Source organism: Biomphalaria glabrata, chromosome 3, assembly GCF_947242115.1.
Source record: "Biomphalaria glabrata chromosome 3, xgBioGlab47.1, whole genome shotgun sequence".
Lineage (NCBI taxonomy): Eukaryota > Metazoa > Mollusca > Gastropoda > Planorbidae > Biomphalaria > Biomphalaria glabrata.
Window position 1 is genome coordinate 31,403,078 of NC_074713.1, and position 23,264 is coordinate 31,426,341.

The 23,264-nt window shown below is 39.2% G+C and overlaps 1 protein-coding gene across 1 annotated transcript in view; it reads left to right on the top strand.

Moving 5' to 3' along the window:
* The window catches only part of LOC106068051 (UBX domain-containing protein 1-like), a 60,770-nt gene that overhangs the window by 8,529 nt on the left and 28,977 nt on the right, over positions 1 to 23,264 (top strand). Inside the window, exons 3-6 of the mRNA XM_056024539.1 lie at positions 6,186 to 6,253; positions 6,339 to 6,414; positions 18,517 to 18,648; positions 19,923 to 20,042. Coding sequence (XP_055880514.1) covers positions 6,186 to 6,253; positions 6,339 to 6,414; positions 18,517 to 18,648; positions 19,923 to 20,042 — 396 coding nt within the window. The remainder of the gene's footprint in view (positions 1 to 6,185; positions 6,254 to 6,338; positions 6,415 to 18,516; positions 18,649 to 19,922; positions 20,043 to 23,264) is intronic.

Sequence of the window (23,264 nt, forward strand, 5' to 3'; positions counted from 1 at the left end):
GCCATTTTAATATCCGACTCTCGAGTCACGGGCCACATGAAGAAAAAGGGGGAAAAAAGAGCAATTATACAATAAACCAATTTTTATTACAAACCCGTGAATCTAGTATTTACATTAATTCATAATAAGTATATCCTAAACTACCTTTAAATATCTGGCTGCATAGTTGAGACGCCAAGTTGAAGAACTGAATCTAGAATCCTAGATGTTCTTCTAAAAGATGACACGATTACGTAGCATCAGTTTCACACGATTCATCACTGAAAAAGTTTGTTCCACTAAGTCCTTGTAATTATTGGGAGCAGATGAAGAAAACTGCTCAGAACCGAGTTCGGTGGAGAGGTTGCGGCCCTATGCTCCCATGGGAGTGCACAGGATTTAGTCAGTAAGTCAATTATTGTGATCATCCATAATTGACACATTGGCCGCAGATGGATTTTAGAAACGACGAACTTTGTTCAATCTGAACACGATCATCATCACATGGTCCATAGATTTTGTTGGTGAATAATTCAATAAGATCACAGAGGTTCGGTTCCGTTTGACCTCTAAAAACTATTGCTGTCAACCATAGTTGTGGCACCATTAGTAGTCACTCCCACTAATTTCTCCAAGGGAAAATGATTCTCTGTGATAGTTGAAACTTTTTTGTCAGTGTTTCGCCACTGATGATCTCATGCGTGCTCCTAATAGCTACTACTTTTCTGATTTCAAAACTGTTGTTTTTATCACAAATAAATACCAAATTTTGAGTGGTACCAGATATGTCGGTAGACTCGTCAATGGCAACAGAAAATAGACATGCAGCTGACTCATTTTCTTCTAATTTTAGGTAAATATTCTCATCCATCCTCCACTCTAGGTGTAATCTAACTATCCCGTGTCAAACCAAGAATGCCGCCTTATTTATTTTAATGTTATGTTCTTTAAAGGGAGCCATTCTTTCTTTATAAAACAAATATATTTGGCTTACTATTGGTACCAATCCATTTACCTTGAAGGATATTTTTTAAACTTTTTTTTTTGGACAATGGATTTTCTACACTTTGTGCCTACGTTTCGGTGGGCCGGATAGAACCATGTTGTGGGCCGGATGTGGCCCGCGGGCTGTATTTTGGGCATCACTGGTGTATTAGAAACAAATAATAATGTTATAAATAAAACAAACGCATGAATGTAAAAATAGTTTGAATGGAGCTATTAAAATGGCTAATCAACCTAAATCCGTCAGATGCACAGAAGACGGGAAAAGCCTGACAAAGATGAGCCCTTTTATCATCCACAAGGGACTTAAGGCAGTAGTGGGAGAGCCCAAAATTGTGTCAAAGCTGCACAAAACCTCAGAACTTCTCGTAGAAGTTGATAGCAAGTTACATGATATGATGGGCTTTTACGATGTAGGAGATTCTGTGATCTCCATTTGGAAGTCAACCACACAAGAGTCTGAACATCAGCAGAGGTGTATTCAGCTCTAGAGAACTGCTGGAATGTTCAGAAAAAGAAAGAGTGGAGGGAATTGAAGGAGTCACCTATGCCTGGCGCATTACCATGTGTAGGGAAGGTAAGGAATAAAAAATCTGCCACTATTTTATACTCACATTCGGAACTAGGACACCGCCAGAATATGTGAAGAGATCCAGTGAGGCCCTACATACCTAACCCCATGAGGTGCTTAAGTTGCAAGGGGTATTGACCCGGCGCTGCAGTCTGCAAGAGGAACACTGTGTGTGCCAGATGTGCTGGAGAGGGTCTTGTAAACAAGGGCTGCACAGCCCAGTTCAAATACCCAAACTGTCACGCTGGCCACTCAGCCTACTCCAAGGACTGCCCTGTGTGGAAACAGGAGGTTGCCATTCAGGAGTACAAGGCAAGAAAGGGATGTACCTTCAGCCAGGCGAAATCGGCTGTATTGGCCCTCCCCAAGAGCAAATTCAGCTTCACAAAGACCTATGGCCATAGTGTGGTTAAGATAGGAAAATCCATAACCATACAGACAGACACATCGACTCCACTCCCCTCCAACTCTGAAAAAAACAACGCCGCAACGAACCACACCTCCTAAGCAGAATGAGAGCCCTGTTGTGAAAGTCATGCTAAAGAACTAATTCTCTGTACTTGCTGATGAGGGCATGGAGACTAAAAGTGAGCAGTATGAGAACACTATCACTCGGGAGAATCCAGAAACGTCTTTTCCAGCCAGACACCCCAAGTTCTACTGAATTAGGGGTTGATCAACTCCCTAAGCCCAACTAAAGTGGAAGATATCCAAAGTGAGGAGGGAGGAAATAGCCTCTCCTTTAACTGGAGCGATCTTTCCTCTCCACAGAGGAAGACTTTTCCTCCAAAAGAGTGGTCTCCTCCTCTCCAATAAAACCTAAGTCAAAAACTACAAAGGTCACATGAATTAAGGTAAACCCCTCCAGGAGCCTTCAAATGCCTAATAGCTCCTAGTTACCTAGTAGGACATTTATAATAAGCCATGGATCCCAGGATTTTACAGTGAAATTGAAGAAACCTCAAGGTCAATTATGAGGAAATGCAGCTTCTGATGGACTAAGATTCCTGTAGCTATCTGCCTACAGGAAACATTTCTGAAAAACTCAAAATTAGTTTCCGCAGTTACAGCAAATACAGCAAGACTGTTGAAGATGTGGAGAGAGCATCAGGTGGAGTCTGTATCCTTGTGATGGACAGCATCCCCCATGAGAGGGTAGAACTCTAAACCACACTACAGGCCATTGCAGCTAGGATAACCCTACACAAGTTTATCACTTGCTGCAGCTTGTATTTACCTCCAGCACTCCATTAATCCTAGAGCAAATCCAAAACGGTCTAGTAAAACATGGTTTGATACAGCTTGCAAAAGTACTATTGGAGATAGGACTTAAATGACTGGCTGTATTTATTAAGAATCCTTCCCAGGAAAATCTAAAGCTAGAGGGAATGCTCGACAAACCATATGGTCAGACAAAAGGAATTCCTGAAGAAATTTTGTTGGGAGTCTGGATGCCAAAACTTATGCTAGAGTGGTTTGAAAGGCAGTTAGGCACATCAAAGGGAAAGAATTGCAATCAAGGATGAACTGTTATGTCCCCCGAAGATATAGCTAACTGCCTTGCATCCTCAATCAAGCAGATAAATCATCCACTGCACACTACACGCCAGAATTCATAAAAGCTAAAATTAGGGAGGAAAGATATACCATTGATTTTAGATCAGAGAACAATGAATACTATAACAAGCTGTTCTCACTTGAAGAATTGAGGGACTCACTGGACAATCACATGACACAGTGCCAAGAAAAGATGAAATCAACTATCAGTTCCTCAAGCATCTTCCTGAACCCTCATTCACAACCCTGCTAAAAATCTGTAACAGTGTATGTCAATCAGGCGCTTTCCCAAACAGCTGGAGGAAGGCTACAGTTATACCAATACCTAAACCTGGAAGAGATGGGCCTGAACAGCTATCGCACAATAGCACTAACAAGCTGCATCTGCAAAACCATGGAAAGGATGATAAATAATAGGCTGGTCTGGTTCCTTGAGAGAAATAAAATATTCTCTTAACTACAGCTGTTGGGCCTTCGAATGAGAGAATCCATCCAAAATTTTCCCCCACCCATTGATCAATTTTCTAAAATTGTAATCCCACAGAACCCTCCTTGGTTGATGAATAAACCTAAATTAAATTTATCCCTTCATAATTTAAAAAATACAGACCCAAACACACTACAAGTCCACTTTAGGGAACTGCAGGAGAGCTACGGAGGTTGTGGCACCATTTATACTGACGGATCCAAGGTGGGATTATATATATTATTTTGCCGATGTGCCTTAAATCTAAATATAAATAAAATCTAAATTTCCTAATCCAATGTCCTCAGTTTATTAAAGTTAACATCATCATAGAGTATCGATACTATATATTGGGACCTCACAAGGTTGTGTACATTTCCCGGTATTGTACACTTAACATTAAGGTAGGGGTGCACCGGATAGTCGCTCCGGCTTCTGCCAAATATCCGGCATTTTTTACTATCCGGTGCTATCCGGCTCCGGTCGGATATCACTACCGGATAGTAAACCGGATAGTAAAAAATACACCTATTTAATATGCATAAAGTGGACCTCGTTCCATTAATGTCTGTTGTAGAATGTATTAATGTTTATATTAAAACAAAATAATGTGCTTAAAAATAGAGCCTTTATGAATATGCACCAAACATCGTTTATTATAAAGACAAGGCGTGTTAATAACTTAATATAAATAGAAATGAAACTTTAGATCATAAATGCGCTTTACATACAGAGCAGCAATGGCTGACACTTTTTTCAATTTGTCTTGACCTTTGAGTAGGTTAGTTAACATGTTAAAATGCTACATTCCTTGACTACGTCGTGCTGACCAGACGTCTGTCTAGCTGTGCAGGTATATCTCCAGAGGTAAAGATTAACAACTCCCACCCCTTTTGTTTGTTTAGTCCATCACATTGAGGTTTTTTTTATAGGCAGGTGACCACAAGTTAAATACGATGGACGTAGGTTTAATGTCAGCGTAATGACACTCTCTAGAGGTCACACCTTTCGAGGGAACTGAGTTTGTTTATTTAGTAGTTAATCTTTATTAGGGGGGCTGGACTACAAGAGCCACACCTCTAAGGTAACTAGGTATATTTCCAGATGAACAACTCCCTCCCCCTTTTATTTGTTTCGTTCGTCACATTGAGTTCATTGATTGACAGGTGAACCCAAGTCAGATACGATGGACGTAAGCGCGCTCTCTAGAGGTCACACGAGGGAACTATGTTTGTTTACTTAGTAGTTAATCTTAATGGGGGGGGGGTGGTGGATTCAAGCCAAACATCTAAACGGGTATCCAGACAAAGAGTTTGCTTATTTGGAGAAAAATCTTAATCACGTGGTTGGGCTAGAGGCCACACCTTTTCAAGTGAACATAAATCTCAATTAGTAAGTTGGACTAAAGATCAAACGCATCTAAACGACTTTTACACACCTGACATCCATAGGCTTACTATCGTTCCCTTTTGTAACAGTTACTGAAACCACGAATAAAATAATTAATAAGTAATAATTAAGGATGATGTTTCTAACATACGATCTTTGCATTTAATGTTTCTTGCGTACGTTCTTTGCACAATAAAATAAAACAAAGATGTGCATGTTTGCGTGTGTGTATTTTTTTGCCTTGTATTAAAATCTTTAGAAAGAAATCTAATTTCATTGTTTAATTCTTTTGACTTAATAAATAACGAAAACCTTACTGTAAATTTTAAATCGCATAAAAAATTGAATAATAGTTAGATCTAGCAAACAAAGAAACAATATGCTGGAGCGAAAAAACAAACAACCCTTGACCTCTAACTAGTGGACGGGTATAATTTATCTATATGCTTGACTGACCATGCCAATGTGTTATCTTTTTTGACTGACACCCAACTCTATTGCGTGCGTATGCTCAGGAAAAAACAATGCTTGATGGTTAACACAAACAACTATACACACTACACTAGGACTACATGTGTAGGCTCACTAGGTATATCTGACCAGGTTGTTGGTCTGAAATTCATGAACACATACATCCGACCACTATACAAGACAGATTGCACTTTACTTATGAGATTTACATTAGTAACTAGTTAAATATATACTAACATTATTTACATTGACCTTCCTACACACATCCTTTACAGTTGGTGGCACCGTACATACACACAGTCACACTCATGCTATACAGATTTTTAGAAATACTGTTAAACTTGAATAAATCAATCAGTAACAGAGTTTAAAACAATAAGGTATATAAAAGGAAAAAAAATAAAACCAACCAATATAGGTATGTTATTTAACAGTTTCGTAAAATGTTCAGCAACACAAGCTATTAACAAGACACTTAGGTATCCGGCTCCGGCCCCGGCCGAATATCAAATTTTACTATCCGGTCATATCCGGCCCCGGCCGGATATCAAAAAGTACTATCCGGTGCACCCCTAATATAAGGCCTCCAAACTCAAGACTTATCAAAACTTATTAAGTTTGCTGATGATACTGACATAGTCGTCTTATTTCAGGAGATGAGAGTCAGTATTAAAGTTCAATAATGTGAGATATGTTTTTTCTAATGATATTTTTTTAAAACTGTGTTTCCTTTATCAATTATTTCAGGTTATTAGCCCATTCTGATGATCCAGATATTGATGAACCCTTTGAATTACCAAAAAGTTATACATTAGGTAATTATTCATTTTGATTCAAATTTGATTATTGTTGCCTAAAGTTATCGTGATTATTAAAAAAAAAAATTGTATTGAATTTCAGGTGCAAATACCACTGGAAGTACAAACATTGAGCAGGGGAATGATCCTTTGGAAGCAAAATGCCTCAAATGTGAAGAGTAAGAGTCATAGGGTTGAGGGGTTAAAGTTATAAAATCTATATTTCTGAATCTAAACATCAAATATTTACAAGATATAAAAGACACCATTTTGTATGAATACTCAGTAGAGTTCTGCCCCCTCCAGTTTCTGGCTAGACCGATAAACAAACAAGGTTGTTTCTTTGTGCATTCTACTTTTAAAGTGTTTATTGTTCATCCTACTAAGTTAAAATATGTCTTTTATATCTTGTAAATATATTCACTTATTATCCTTTTCCCTACCGAGACTAGACCCTGCGCAATCCCTTTCGCAAAGGGTCCTGCAATCTGTAGGACCGTCCCTGACAAGAGCCTATGTGTACAACAGATTCGTTTTGGGGAATCACATCAGCCCAAATGATCTGGCAAAATATAGCTTTTTTCGGAGAAAGGGCTAAAAATTGTTACCCTTAATCATTTGTATTCTTCAATAAAAAAAACAACATTTTATCTGCCTAGAGCTTATTTGTATAATTTTTTTTTGTCGATCTAATTACATTTACAAAATTTTTGGTAATAAAAAAAAAAAAGAGCTTCAAGAAGATGCTTGTTAAATGTATATTTTTATGAAATATTCTATTTTGTTTATAGGATTCTAGTACATTATCTTTGTAAATATGTTTAATATCCTATTATATTCACATATGTTACAATATATAACATATGTGAATATAATAGGATATTAAACATATAAATAAGAATATTTGTTAAAAAATTAATTTGTCATTGAATTTTATTAATACTTTACTAAGTGCAAAATCACAGTCAAATTAAATTACGAGCTATGTACAATAGAAGGTAGTTTTCCAACAAAAAGCCGATAAACATTCACATCTGCCTTTTAGATTTACTATCGACTAGCAGAATATCACTTTTGACTTTTTTTTTTAAGAGATCGAGATAGATTTAGATCTATATTTACATGCCACTGACTAATGCAGTAAATTAAGTATTTGAACTTCCTGTTTTGGTTTAAATTCGCCTTTGTGTTAATTTGAAAGTTGACAATGTGTTTTTTTTTTTAAACCGCAATTAGGATTGGTGTTTTCAATATTTAATGACACCCCAAAATGACAATTTCGTCTATTTTTCAGAAAATGAGTTTACAGGATAATTTAATAATTTCAGGAGATTTTCATGGCATTTTTTCGTATACTTTGCAATTTCAGGAGATTTCCAGGAGTTCCTGGAAAATCAGGGGGCCACAGAAACACTGTTATAAGTTAAAATGGTTTAATTTAATAATTTTCAACTAGTGTTAGCACAGGGCCTATGAAAGTGCGGGGCCCACTGCGGCGGCATAGGTTGCAGTGCCCTAAGGCAGGCCCTGGCCCTTGTGCATATTAATATATTAATGGTTGTTAGTGGTTTTGCTGCCCTGTTGTACATTTCCTGGTCATAAGTGTCAGAAGTGGAATTGCTCACTCAAACCTGAAATTTCCGGTCCTTTAGGAATTCCCTCACAAAGCAGGGAAGGTGTCCCTTAAGCCCCATAAGCTCCAGGTCATGTAGAATGCCATGTTTCCAGGTTGTATCATAAGCCTTTTCTATATCAAAAAATACAGCTACTAGATGTTCTCTTCTGAGTAATGCATTTCTGATGAAAGCTTCTAGCCTTACAAGATGGTCATTTGTTGTCTGCCCCTGCCGGAATCCACACTGGTAGTTGGAGATTATTTTATTTATCTCAAGGTACCAGACCAGCCTATTATTTATCATCCTTTCCATGGTTTTGCAGATGCAGCTTGTTAGTCCTATTGGGCAGTAGTTAGCTGGGTCTGACCCATCTCTCCCCGGTTTAGGTATCAGTATAACTGTGGCTTTTCTCCAGCTGTTTGGGAAAGCGCCTGTTTGCCATACACAGTTATAGATTTTTAGCAGGTTGCCAATGAGGGTTCAGGAAGATGCTTGAGGAACTCATAATGGATTTCATCTTCTCCTGGCACTTTGTCATGTGATTTGTCCAGCTAGTCCCTCAGTTCTTCAAGCAATAGCGGTTTGTTATAGTCTTGATTGTTCTATAATCTGAAGTCAATGAGGATGTCTTTCCTCCCTGATTTTGACTTTTTGGAACTTGAGGATGCAAGGCAGTTAGCTGTATCTCTGGGGGACGTAACAGTTCGTCCTTGGTTTTTCAAATGCCCTATTGCATTTGATTCTTTCCCTTTGATTCACCTTACTGCCTTCCAAACTGCTCTAGCAGAGGTTTTGGCATCCAAACTACAGACAAAATTTCTCCAGGAATTCCTTTTGGCTGATGTATGGTTTGTCTAGCCTTTGCTCTAGCTATCTTGAATAGCTTTAGATTTTCCTGGGAAGGATTCTTTATAAATGCAGCCAGTCGTTTTCTCCTATCACCAATAGCACTTTTTCAAGCTGTATCGAACCATGGTTTGCTAGGCCTTATTGGATTTGCGAAGGTTAGGGGTACAACTTCCCTGGCAATATCTAGTAGCTGGCTAGCAAAGATATCGTCTGGACTCTGTGATATCCTCTGAGAATCTTTTTTGGAATTGTTCCCAATCCGCTTTATTCAGCTTCCATCGCTGAGGACGTCCCAATGAGGGGAGATTGTTAGCAATGATGATTGGGAAGTGATCACTTCCCCATAGATCATTGCTTACTGACCATTTAAAATCATCCAGAAGTCTGGGGACACTTACGGTGAGGTCAATGCACTTGAGAGATCCAGTTCCTGGATGCAAGTAGGTCGGTGATGCATCATTAAGTATGCATAAATCATGTTGGAGGAAGATATCCAGCATATGACCTCTTGTGTCAGTATTGTTGGATCCCCACATAGTGTTATGGGCATTGAAATCTCCAAGGATTATATAGGGCAGAGGGAGTTATTTTATGAGGTTTTCCATGTCAGTTGGGTTCAATGGAGCGCCTGGAGGTAGATACAGGTTGCAGCAAGTGATAACCTTGTGTATGGTTGTCCTAGCTGCTACGGCCTGTAGTGTGGTCTGTAGTTCTACCCTCTCATGGGGGACACTGTCCTTCACAAGGATACAGACTCCACCTGATGCTCTCTCTGCATCCTCAACATTCCTGCTGTAAGTGCTGTAGCTTCGGAAACTGATGTTATCTTTCAGGAATGTTTCCTCTAAGCAGACAGCTACAGGAGTCTGCGAGTCTATCAGTAGCTGCATTTCCTCATAATTGGCCTTGAGGCCTCTACAGTTCTACTGCACAATCCTGGAAGCCAAGGCTTATTCTAAATAACCTACTTGGCGCTATTAGGCCTCAGGAGGTCCCTGGAGGGGTTTCCCTTTATTCCAGTTACCTTTGTATTTTTAGACTTGGGTTTGGAAGGAGAGGAGGACAACCCCTTTTTCTCTCCGGAGAGGGGAGATCCCTCTGGTTAGAGGAGAGGCTATTTCCTCCTCCCTCACTTCGGGTATCTTTATTTTCATTTCTCCTCTTTGGGAGTTGGTTAACCTTTAACTCGGTAGAGGTTGGGGTGTCTGGCTGGGTTCTCTGAGGAGAACCTGAGTCAGACTTAATGTCTCCAGGTTCTCCCAGAGTGTTGGTTTTGACATGCTGCTCAGTCTCCATGCTCTCATCAGCGAGCACAGAGAACCTGTTCTTTAGCATGACAACAGGGCTTTCTTGTCTCTTTGGAGGTGTATTCTTTTGTGGTGTTTTCTTCTGAGTTCGAGGAGGAGGATGGGGGTGGGGTCAATGTGTCCGTCTGTGTGGCTATGGATTTTCCTATCTTAACCACTGCCTGGGCGTAGGTCTTTGTCAAGCTGAATTGGCCAACACAGCCAACTTCGCCTGCACGGCAACCTCCTGTTTCCACACAGGGCAGTCCTTGGAGTAGGCTGAGTGGCCAGCGTGACAGTTTGGGCATTTGAACTGGTCTGTGCAGCCCTTGTTTTCAAGACCCTCTCCAGCACATCTGGCACACACAGTGTTCTTCTTGCAGACTGCCACGCCAGGTCAATACCCCTTGCAACTTAAGCACCTCATGGGGTTCGGTATGTAGGGCCTCACTGGAGCTTGTAGGTATCCTGCCTTCACATATTCTGGCGGTGTCCTAGTTCCGAATGTGAGGATGATAGTGGTAGTTTTGACCTCCTCACCATCCCTGTGCCTGATAATGTGCCAGGCATGGGTAACTCCTTTAATTCCCTCCACTATTTCCTTCTCGGAACATTCCAGTAGGTCCTTAGAGCTGATTACACCTCTGCTGGTGTTCAAACTCTTGTGTGGCATGACTTCCACTTGGAGATCACAGATTCTTATGCATCGTAGAAGCCCATCAGAGTGTATCTTACTAACAACTTCTACGAGAAATGATAGCCAGGTAGTACAGCTTCTTGCAGCCTCCTCCTTTTTTTCTTCTATGCGGCAAGTACTTTTTTTTTTTTTTTTTTGTTTTGTCCATAGACATTTGTTGTAGTATGGCACCTGTGCTCCCCTACCCCCATCGAGTCCAACAAGGGGACGAGCCAATTGGATATCCAGAATGAACCTACCAGGGCTACACAGGGGCTATACTCAGTCAGCTGCCGCACCGTTCATGTGTCCGATACAGCAGCCCCCTGATTGACCCTCCAGCCATGCCCTCCTGCATAGGTCGATTTCTTTGCTGGTAGCTCAGGGTGACCAGCCGGTTGACCCAGAGTGGGCCATCTGGGCCTCAGGTCTAAGGAACTTAGAGCCAAAGTACTGTATTGTGGTGGATTATTCTCAGATAGACACCTACTCAAATACCAGGATCTCTTTATCCCCTCTTACCAGTAGCAGTCCATGGTAAACGTACTGGTCTAAGACGTAGGGAGATTTTAAAGATAAGGAGACAGAGTGATGGGTAATGAAGGCAGACTGAGAAAGAGGAGGCAGTCACAATGATAGAAAAGAAGTGCTAAGGAAAGAGGAGCACAGTTTAATGTCTGATCTCGGGACAAACAAGCTGTGCTGCTGTAGCTAACACATTATTCCCACACAAACCGTTGAGAATAACTATGTGGCTCGCACCAGATAACAAAACGCAGATCCAGAGAGACTATATCCTGTTTCCTTTGAGGTTTCAATCAATCATCAACAAAGATAAAACTAGAACTTTCACTGGAGCTGACATAGGCATTGAGCATGACATGGTCTTAATGATTTGAAATTAAAAAAGAATCGCAAGCATACAAACCCATGCATTAAATACCAGCACTATAAAGGCATTCTCAAGAGCTCCTTTAAGGAGTGCAATATCGACATTCACTGCTGGGAAGCACTAGCTCTTGATCGCTCGTCATGGCATGAAGCTGTGAATCTCGGAGTCTCGAGATTTGAAGCAAGATGAGTGGCCAGGATGAAAGAGCGCAAAACCAACAAAAAAACTGAGAGAAGAAGTAGGCAACTGACCAAACCTACCCATGCCACGTATGAGGCCAGCTTTTTAAAGCTAGGATTGGACTTAACAGTCATCTTCATGTCCATAGCATATGAAAAATGTGCTAATCTTCGATCATGAAGGAGGAGCTATATCAGAACAGTATTACTAAAAAAAAGAGAAGGAAAATTAAGCGATGGGTCACAAATGAAATCCTTGATTTATGTGATGCAAGAAAAGAATTAAATAAGAAAAAGAAAGTTAGCTCCTTGCTGGCAGAAGAATAGAGTACAATCAACAAAGAAATATGTTAAAGGATAAAAATGGATCAGTGACCAGTGCTTTATAATTGACAGTAGCCTGGAAGTTGGCAATAGCAAAAAAGAATATGAAACACTAAAAGCTTTAACCAACACAAGACAAGCTAGAACGACAGTGATTGAAAACAATGATGGAACTTTTCTGACTGAAGAAGTAAATGTGTTTAGAAGATTGACAGAATATTGCAAAGATCTCTTTAACTTCAAGATAAAATCTCAACTACAGTCCTATCAGCAAGACACCTTGGGACAACAGAGAACTTTATGAGGTTCCGATTCTAGAATTAGAAGTAGAGGAAGCAATAAAATCACTTTGTCTGGAATTGATACCATACCATTCCGACTTTTAAAACACTGCGGCTCACATATAACTTTTAGGACAATATGCCAGAAAATATGGGATGAAAAAACATGGTTTAAACAATGGACCTAATCATTAATTATTCCACTGCCTAAGAAAGGAAACTTTAGACAATGCCAAAACTATAAATCAATAACTCTGATCAGTTACCCGAGCAAGATAATGCTAATAATAATTCTAAACAGACTTAAGGTAAAAGTTGAGGAGGTCCTTTCAGAAGAACAGACCAGAGTAGGTAGAAGCACTGTTGAACAAATATTCAACACCAGACTGTATATATGAGAGATAAACAATTAGATAGAGCCATCGTTTGTCTAATGCATGCCTAACGGCTGTCTGTGTCGGCTCTATCGAAGTTGTTAGTGAACGGATGCTGCGAGGGTGGGGGAGGGGCTATCTGGGGCTTGTGACCTTTGACCACTGGGGTGGTAATTTGCAAACGGGCGAAATGACTCTGGATCAGAAGAATGTTTTTTTGACATTCCGATGGTCTAGAGGCTAGTTTCGCTTGGTGCGTTATCGCTAGGCGGTGTTGTCGAATCCAGTGTCACGGTCGGCGCATGCCCTTATTTTCGTAGCATTTTAATTCACTACTTTCTCTCTTAAAAACTTGGTCCCTGGTGCTGTTATTCATTTATGTTTAATATATGTATGTATTTAGTGTTAAATGAAAAATACCTTCAGCACCAAAAGAAACTAATACACAACTTCTTAGACTTAAAAAAAAAGCTTTTTTACTGGTTTAGGCATGTGGCAAGTGATAAGGGAGTTTAACATAGATAAAATGTTTTCAAAGCCCTATATCAAAATGCAAACATCTCAATACTTCTGAACAACCAAATTGGAGAAAGTTTTTGGACATCCTTAGGAGTGAGGCAAGGATGCATTCTCTCTCAAGCTCTTTTTTACTTATTTATAGAGCATATTATGATGGAAACTCTAGAAGGATTTATTCCTAGCTTGATCATAAATGGACAGCCTATTTCCACGCTTAGGTTTGCAGATGATATAGACATTATTGGAAAAAATGCATACAAGCTTCCTAGTAAAAGTAAAACTGCATTCTTTGCTATATGGTTGTAAAAGTTGGACACTGAACACTGAAGTGAAACAAGTATCAAAGCCTTTGAGAGTAAATGCTAAAGATACCAGGAAAAGAAGACAACTGAGTTTGTCAACACTCTGGCTGGCAAAAAGGAGGAACTCCTAAATACTGTGAAGAGATGAAAGCTGAGCTGGTTTGATCATATTTTAAGACGTGACTTGCTGTCAAAAGTCATTCTTCAAGGTACAGTAGAGGGAGCACGAAGAAAGGGTGTTCAAAGAAAAACTGGCTGGATAAAGTTAAAAAATTGACTGGCCTTCTCCTGATATCCTGCTAAGAACAGCTACTGTCCAGGAAAAGTGGAATGATTTGCTTACATGAACTGTCTCAGTTAAGGATGAGATGCTAGGACAAATTTGTACAAATACCCCTTCTTCCCTAGAGCTATTAGAACATGAAATGGGCTGCCTTAGTCAGCCAGGAAAATCAATGACTTGGCTCAGTTTAAGTCATTTAATAACATGCATGACTAGATTCACCTAGGGACACGCGTAGGCAGAGCCGCCGCAACCTATTGTGCAATGCACATGTGCAATGTGTGCATTGCACGCAGGCGGCCAAATCATTATTCCAAGGTTAACTTTATTTTTTTTTACATTAGCCTATTAGTTTAATAAAAAAAAATTACTATAATATTTTAATATAAATTCTAATCATTCCTTTATCCTTTTAAAACTATTTTTAAAAAACGACATTGAAACTTTTAATAAGATAAATGGAGCGGCGCGCGAGAGATTTCCATTGGCTTTTCCATAGGTGCCTACTCATTTCTGACCTTGAATTTTCGAGGGTTTTGAATGACGCTTACAAAAGCATCAGTCAAAACATCTTTTATTCTTCTTATTATCTCACTACATATAAATGTTGTTTTTTAGTCGAATACCTCGTCCTGTATATCTAGTAATTAAAAACTCAATGTTAGAAAACATTTTCTTTTTATGTTCAATGGCTGTTAGTTAAGCCTAGAATTTCACTTTTATGTTAAATTGCGTAGAATATTTAATTAACTAAAGAACTTATAATAGATTTTAGAAAGAAAAAACAAACTATACGTGAACTGCAAATAAACACTACATCTATAGAACAAGTAAAGGCATATAAATATCTAGGCATTATCATCAACAACAAGCTTTCATGGGAAGACCACCTTGGAACTCTGACAAAGAAAACAGCCCAGCGACTCTTTTTTCTATACAAACTCAACAGTTTTAAATTAAATAAGAAGATCCTTGAGACATTTTACGGCGCGACTGTACAAAATCTGCTAACATACGGAATAAGTTGTTGGCAAGGCAACGCCTCATCTAAACTGTTGCAACGTCTAGAAAACATCATTAAAAAAGCATCAAAAATTACAATCACAACATTACCACATTTAAAGGAACTTTTTGAACAAACGTGCCTAAGAAAAATCGAAAAAATCTTGGAAGACAACGGCCACCCGCTCCATCAGAACTACGCCAGGTCGTCGCGAAGTGGGCGACTGCTGTCAATCAAAACAAGAACGGAGCGGTACAAAAACTCGTTCGTACCTCACTCGGTCAGACTCTATCACCGCCACTCATTGATCAGGGAACATGAAATGCACCAAGATACCTGTGTGTAGTCGCTGAATGAACTGTTTATGTTGTCTGTTGTATTTATGTGTATTTTTCTGTTGTGTTGTCTTTATATGAGAAACGAGTCCTTGTAATCACAACAAATTTCCGTAAGGATCAATAAAGCAGTCTTAGTCTTAGTCTTAGTCTTAGTCTTAATTATTAATCCATGTCTGAATATTATCAATGTTTACAAATTAAAATATCTCAAGTACGAGACTTTTTCCATCTTCTAATAAGACCTTGTGAAATGTAGACCGTTTTCGCGATAGGCATATGCAACCAAATGGGTTAAAACTTTTTGTAGAAAGCATTTCAAAACATCTACGCTAGTGTGATTCTTCTGGATTTTCTTATAGGAAATTAATCGAATTTCTCCTGACTATTGCACTTCATTATAGCGGCGATTTTTGTGTGAAAAAAAAAGTTGGCGACAAAGATGTCTTACTTAGCTCGAAAATGCTCTTAAAAAAAGATCATGCCCATTACAGACGTTCGTGTGCTATATATACCTAGAATATCCCTCGCTTAATACTATTGACCAGGGCTACCTCTTTATTATTAGACTATTTTTTTACTAGAATGAATAGTGCATTCTAATAGAAAACTCATTTATACCCGTATTGGCCTTTTTTTATATTCTTTCTTCTTATTACGAGAAAAAGGTGTTGTAGACGCCAGGAGAAAGAATTTCTAAAGCTGTAAACAGCAGAATACTCTCAGTGCCAGGGTCCGGCTCGAAGTCAGACAGACTGAAGCTGAAACTTGCTAATTGTTCAATTCTATCTGCAAATAAAGAACTTTTTACAAATGCTTAAAAATTATGTAGGCAATGCTATTTAACAAAAAAAACAACTAATGACTCATTTTAGTGAAATTCATTATGTAAATTTCCATTCTAAAAATAGTGTTAAATTACTATAAATGAAAAATAAAAACTTAAATATTGTGTTATAATTATGACAAAGTTTCTTTTTCATTACATTCTTAGAAAAAGTCAAGGACATCACTGTAGGAGCCTATATCTCTTTTAATACCAGCTTCTAAAGGGGGGGGGGAGCTCCAACAAAAATTTTGTCATGTCGCCGCCTGGAAATGTTTGATAAACACTGCTTTAATGTGTTTTATTTCATGTCATTGTATAAGTGACTTGTACTTAGGATTATCTATTTTACATCAATTCAAGAAAAATATTCAGCGCTGATTTGCTTCATTTTGTCCTAGTGGTGTGTTGGATAAATTTATAGGCACCTCCAAATCCGCGTATATCAGATGATTGCAGAGACAATGCACTTCTCTCCAAAATACAATCGAGATAGTCGTTATCAAAGTTTACAAAACGTAAAAGGTTCACTTTCAATGGGTTTTGTGTTTCGAGTCACTTTATTCTGCGTTTGATGGTCCATGTCGGTTGTTTTAAGAATAAATAACTAAAGACGACATTACAGGTACAAAAGAGTCATATTAATTCTGAAAAGATACGAATATAATGCAGAAAGAAAATTTTTTAAAAATCTCTTGACAAGAAAACAACAATAAATGTAACGCATTAAAGAGTGCATGATTTTGAAAAGCAGTGTTAGCAATCCTTATAGAACGAATTATTATTGGCAATGTCTGGCTTTTAAAAGATCCATAAATAGTTTATTTGACACATACACAGAGAGGGTATTTATATCAATTAATAAAGGCAATTTTAAAAATAAAATGAAATCGAAAATAAAGTTCTTGAAATTGTATAAGCACCCAAATAGTTTGAATAAAAAAAAATAGATTCTACACCAGATACATCTCATACGGGACCTATCACTATTATTATTGCTTCTGTTTCTTATACACATCATTAACGTTTTCTAGGGTTTCGCCCTATTACTGATACAACTGGAGATAGACTTTCTTAATTCACAATAGAAATAAAAAATGCAAAGTTAAAATTGGAAATAAAAACATATAACAGGGCAGGACAACAGTGCGATTATGAAAGGAAAAGAAAAAAGGAATGATATACAAAATGGATTTGAATCAACTGGCGCTTCTGGGACTGTGTCCAGCTCAGTAGTAATTTTTTTTTCTTGAAAAAAAAAAAGGGGGGGGGGGCGGGATTTTAAAAATTTCCCACGCAGGCGGCCAAAACCCTTGTGGCGGCCCTGCGCGTAGGATGTAATCATCTTCTTTTAAGAAGTAATATCTGTATTTTATAAAGTTAAGATAAGATAAATTTGAATCTCATTAAAGAAAAATGTTTTTGAACCTGATTATCTTAATTTGTTTCTAAAATCATGTAGTGGATTTAAGTATGTAATTAAATAATAATAATTATATGCTTACTTAGACTTAGGTCCACCCGCGCTGTTCGGCACATTGGGCAGCAAGCTGTCTCCATAAAGATCTGTCGTTGGCAATGTCTGAAGCCTCTTCCCACCTGGTGTCCACTGTTCTGAGATCCTCCATGAAGGTGTGGCCCCAAGTAATATGAGGATGTCCCTGTTTGCGCTTTCCTTGTATTGGCCTCCATGTCAGCGCAACTCTTGGTATAAACTTAGATAAGACCAAAATTGTGTGAGTGGGATATAAGGCAAAGGGTGCCCCTGTCAGACTTGGCGAGTCAAAGCTTGAAGAGCTGGATAAGTTCACTTACCTTGGCAGCATCATAACAAATGATGGAGATGCCTACCATGATGAATAGGAAAGACAGGGAGCATTTTCCAAAGGCTGCAGCCTATTTGGACATGCCAAGCCATTGGGGTTGAGACAAAAATACACCTTCTCAACACAATTGTCATCCCAACTGCAACATATGCATGTGAGACATGGAAGTCATCTGTCAAAATTGAGAAAAGGCTAAATGTGGCTCAACAAAAATGGCTGAGACGGATTTTGGGAGTCAGTTACACAGATCGTGTCTCAAACAAGGAAATCCTTTGCCAAACTGGGAGTCGAAAACTTAGTGAGGTTGTGACAGAACGTTGCATAAGGTTTGCGGGACATGTTCAATGACAAAATGAACTATGTATACCAAGAGTTGTGATAATTGCATGCACATTTATATAAATATATACATACTGAGCTTTTTTTGTAAAAAAATAAGTGCCGGTACTCAGTGATGGATTGCCTAACTTTTAACTACTAATAAATTAATAATAAACATTAAAATACAGGAAAAGTAATATTTTATACCCACGCTGAAAAGGTGCCAGAATGCTGTACCGGCGCATACCCTCACAAAATATATATATATATATATATAAATTAAATTCATTAAATTCGTAAAAATTCATACATATGTGCAGTCTTTAAGTGTACAGTTTTTAATTTTTCACATTTTTTAATGAATTGAAATAGAAGCATTTTATATGCAGATGTGGAAAACTTTTAAAAACAGCAATGGATGCACAAGCGCATGCTGCACATTATCAGCACACAAATTTTTCAGAAAGCACTGAAGAGCTAAAGCCGATAACTGAAGAAGAAAAGAAAGAACAGCTGTTAAAGTAGGTTAACTCTCTCTGAATAGATATTTCTATTTTTACTCTTTTTCTCCTAATCTACTATACAATCATTTATTTGATACCGTCATTTCAGTCAAAATCGCCAATCGCCATTGATGCTTTCAAATACCTATTTTTTTCATTTCCTTTCCTCCTAAAATGTTTTTAATAGCTTATAATTTATTCTTCAATAGTTTCTTTTTGTAAAACAAACAGATTGTTTTTTTCAATGTGTTTTTGCCTATAAAGAGTGAGGGCTTAGATAGTCTCTATTTTCTTTAAATTGATGTTATGATGCTAGTGACTTTGGATAAAAAAACAATAATTTTATGTTTTTAAATGTCATATGTAAAGTGTTGTGAAAATATGGCTAAAGTTATGACTCATTCCTGTCTACTTTGCAGTGTATTATGTCATTTTCATTTACATTTACTTGTTACTGGTTGTTGAATTGTTGCACCAAACTGCTGGTAGACAACTACACCATTGAAGTTGTAACATCTTAACTAATAAAACTTCAAATAACTTGAATAACTTCCTTTTGTGAAAAAAACTAAATAGAACTTTATTTATGATATAGACAAAATCAACTTGTCATAAATGAAATAAATATAGTTGACTTTAGTAATAATATAATAATAAATCTAACTCACTTCTCTAACACATCCTTTCATTCTCATGTTCTGGAGTAGTCTCCTAAGACCAAGTGACGACAATGTCACCTATTTATTCAAAGGCAATCTCTAACCTCTTCCCATTGTCACCATATAAACACATACACTCCATAACAATATTTTTCCAACTTTTCTATTTCTTTAAACATATTTCTGTTGTTTTTGTCCAATATTTCTGATATTAGTGTGATCTGCATAAAGATTATAACTAAAGAGCTGAATAGTAAAAATTGGAAATGATTATCAAAGATTTCAAGTGATAGATATATAGGAATTAAAATAATGCCATAGTCTTGCCTCTTTGCCTCATTATAGCATGCCACTTCACCTTACAAAGACTTAATAAGCCAAGTACAGTAGCTACTATGCAAATTTAAATTGAACCTTTTTTTTTTTCTGAAACAGTAACTGCACAAGTGCTTATAGTTCATTTACAAAAATAATACACTCCAAAAATCTGAAATATGTAACTCTGCCCTTTTTTTTTTTTTAACCACTCTTGCTTGTGTTATGGAAGTTGAAGTAAACAAAATTTTTAGTGAGCTAGTTTTCAAATACTTTCAGATCTAATATTTTAAATAATTATTTACTTATGTATACTAGGTTACAGGAAAAACTGAAACAAAAGCGATTTGAAAAAGAAGAAATGGAGAAGAAAGAACAAATACAGCGTGAAAGGATTAGAAGAAATCAGGGACGTGATATATCATTAGCAAAACAGAAGTAAGTTTATTTTATTGGTCCAAAATTTATTTCTAGTTTTGCGCTGAAGTCTTTTTTTTTTTTTTTTTTTTTTTTTTTTTTAAATAGCTCTCCGCTAAAAAAATGTTGCAATTTACACATTGTCATTTACAATTCAATACTAGATCTAAATGACATAACTGTGACTACTAATACCAAAGCCCTAATCTACCAGACCTGTGTGATGACCACTCTGTTATACTTAGTGAAACATGGTCAACCTACTCTTGGCAGGAAGAAAAGATAAATATCTTCACCCTCTGATGCTTTAGGTGAATTTTAAAACTATGATGGCAGGATAAAAAAAACAATGAAGAAGTGCTGTGAAGAGCAAGGTGTCAGGTCATTGGCGCTGTTGTCAGCAGCAGATGCCTTAGCTGGTTTGATCATGTTCACAAGGTCAACTCTCATAAGACATTCTGTATGGTGATCTAATAGAAGGCAGTAGAGCCACTTGTCTCCCACTTTTTTAAGTCCGTCCCGAGACATGATGTTAAACTGCGCTCCTCTTTCCTTAGCACTTTTGGAGCTCAAAAGTGCCCTACTTCTTTTCTATCATTGTGTCTGCCTCCTCTTTTCCTAAGTCTACCTTCATTGATCATCACACTGTCTCCTTAACTTTAAATTCTCACTACGTCCTAGACCAGTCCGTTTGCCGTGGACTGCGACGGGTAAGGGGGGATAAAGAGATCCTGGTGTTTGAGTGGTGGCTATCTGAGGATAAACCACAACAACACAATACTTTGGCTCCAAGTTCCCCTAGACCTGAGACCCAGATGGCCCGCTCTGGGTCAACTGGCTGGTCATGCCGAGCTACCAGCATAGGTCGTCGACCTATGCTGGAGGGCGGTGGCTGGAGGGTCAATCAGGGAGCTGCTGTATCGGACACATGTCCGATGTAGCAGCTGACTGAGTATAGCACCTGTGTAGCCCTGGCGGGCTCATTCTGGACATCCGAATGGCCCGTCCCCTTGTTGGACTCGATGGCGGGTGGGGAGCACAGGTGCCGAATTAACCAAAATATATATGGACAAAAAAACACACACAAAACTACTTGCCCCAGATTTGTGTCTGGGCAAGAAACGCCGAATCGACGATAAAAAAGAGGAGGTCCCAAAAAGCTGTGCCACCTGGCCATCATTTCTGGTGGTTAGATGCACAGAGGAGGGAAAAAGCCTGACCAAGTTGAGCCCTTTTATTATCTATAAGGGACTCAAGTCAGTAGTGGGAGAGCCCAAGAGTGTGTCTAAGCTACACAAAACAATGGAACTCCTTGTAGAAGTAGACAGCAAGACACACTCTGATGGGCTTTTAAGATGCAGAAGACTCTGTGATCTCCAAGTGGAAGTCATGCCACACAAGAGTCTGAACACCAGCAGAGGTGTAATCAGCTCTAGGGACCTACTGGAATGTTCCGAGAAGGAAATAGTGGAGGGCATTGAAGGAGTCACCCATGCCCGGCGCATTACCAGGCGCAGGGAGGGTGAGGAGGTCAAAACCGCCACTATTATCCTCACATTCGGAACTAGGACACCGCCAGAGTATGTGAAGGCAGGATACCTACGAGTTCCAGTGAGGCCCTACATACCTAACCCCATGAGGTGCTTCAAGTGCCAGGGTTATGGACACGGCGCGGCAGTCTGCAAGAGGAACACTGTGTGTGCCAGATGTGCTGGAGAGGGTCTTGAGGACAAGGGCTGCACAGCCCAGTTCAAATGCCCAAACTGTCAAGCTGGCCACTCAGCCTACTCCAAGGACTGCCCTGTGTGGAAACAGGAGGTTGCCGTGCAGGAGTACAAGGCAAGAAACGGATGTACCTTTAGCCAGGCGAAATCGGCTGTACTGGCCCTACCCAAGGGCCAATTCGGCTTGACAAAGACCTACGCCCAGGCTGTTGCTAAGAAAGGAAGATCCATAGCCACACAGACGGACACATTGACCCCACCACCCCCTCCTCCTCCCCCAACTCAGAAGAAAACACCGCCAAAGAACACACCTCTGAAGAAACAAGAAAGCCCTGTTGTCATGCTAAAGAACAGGTTCTCTGTGCTCGCTGATGAGAGCATGGAGACTGAGCAGCATGTCAAAACCAATACTCCAGGAGAACCCGGAGACATCATGTCTGACACAGGTTCTCCTCAGAGAACCCAGCCAGACACCCCAACCTCTACTGAGTTAGAGGTTGACCAACTCCCTAAGGGGAGAAATCAAAGCGGAGAGGATGCCCGAGGTGAGAGAGGAGGAAATAACCTCCGCTCTAACCAGAGGGATCTCCCCTCTCCAGAGAGAAAGACTTCCCCCAAAAGGGGGTTGTCCTCCTCTCCATCCAAACCCAAGAATAAAAATACCAAGGTCACTGGAATAAAGGGAAACCCCTCCGGGGGCCTCCCAAGGCCAAATAGCTCCAAGTAGGTCATCTAGAATAAGCCATGGATTCCAGAATTGTACAGTGGAATTGTAGAGGCCTCAAGGCCAATTACGAGGAAATGCAGCTACTGATGGACTCTGAGACTCCTGTAGCTGTCTGCTTACAGGAAACATTTCTAAAAGATTGCATCAGCTTCCGAAGCTACCGTGCTTACAGCAAGAATGTTGAGGATGCAGAGAGAGCATCAGGTGGAGTCTGTATCCTTGTGAAGGATAGCATCCCCCATGAGAGGGTAGAACTACAGACCACACTACAGGCCGTAGCAGCTAGGATAACCCTTCACAAGGTTATCACTTGCTGCAGCCTGTATCTACCACCAGGCGCTCCATTAAACCGAACAGACATGGAGGACCTATTGAAACAACTCCCCCGGCCTTATTTAATCCTTGGGGATTTCAATGCCCATAACACCATGTGGGGATCCAACAATACCGACACAAGGGGTCGTATGCTGGAGGATATCTTCCTCCAACATGATTTATGCATACTTAATGATGCATCACCGACCTACTTGCACCCAGGAACTGGATCATTCACATGCATTGACCTCACCGTATGCGTCCCCGGACTTCTGGACGATTTTAAATGGTCAGTTAGCAATGATCTACGGGGAAGTGATCACTTCCCAATCATCATTACTAACAATCTCCCTTCATTGGGACGACCTCAGCTGTGGAAACTGAATAAGGCCGATTGGGAACAATTCCAAAAAAGATGCTCTGAGGATATCACAGAAAATATCCTCCATGAACAGAACCCAGCTGATACCTTTGCTA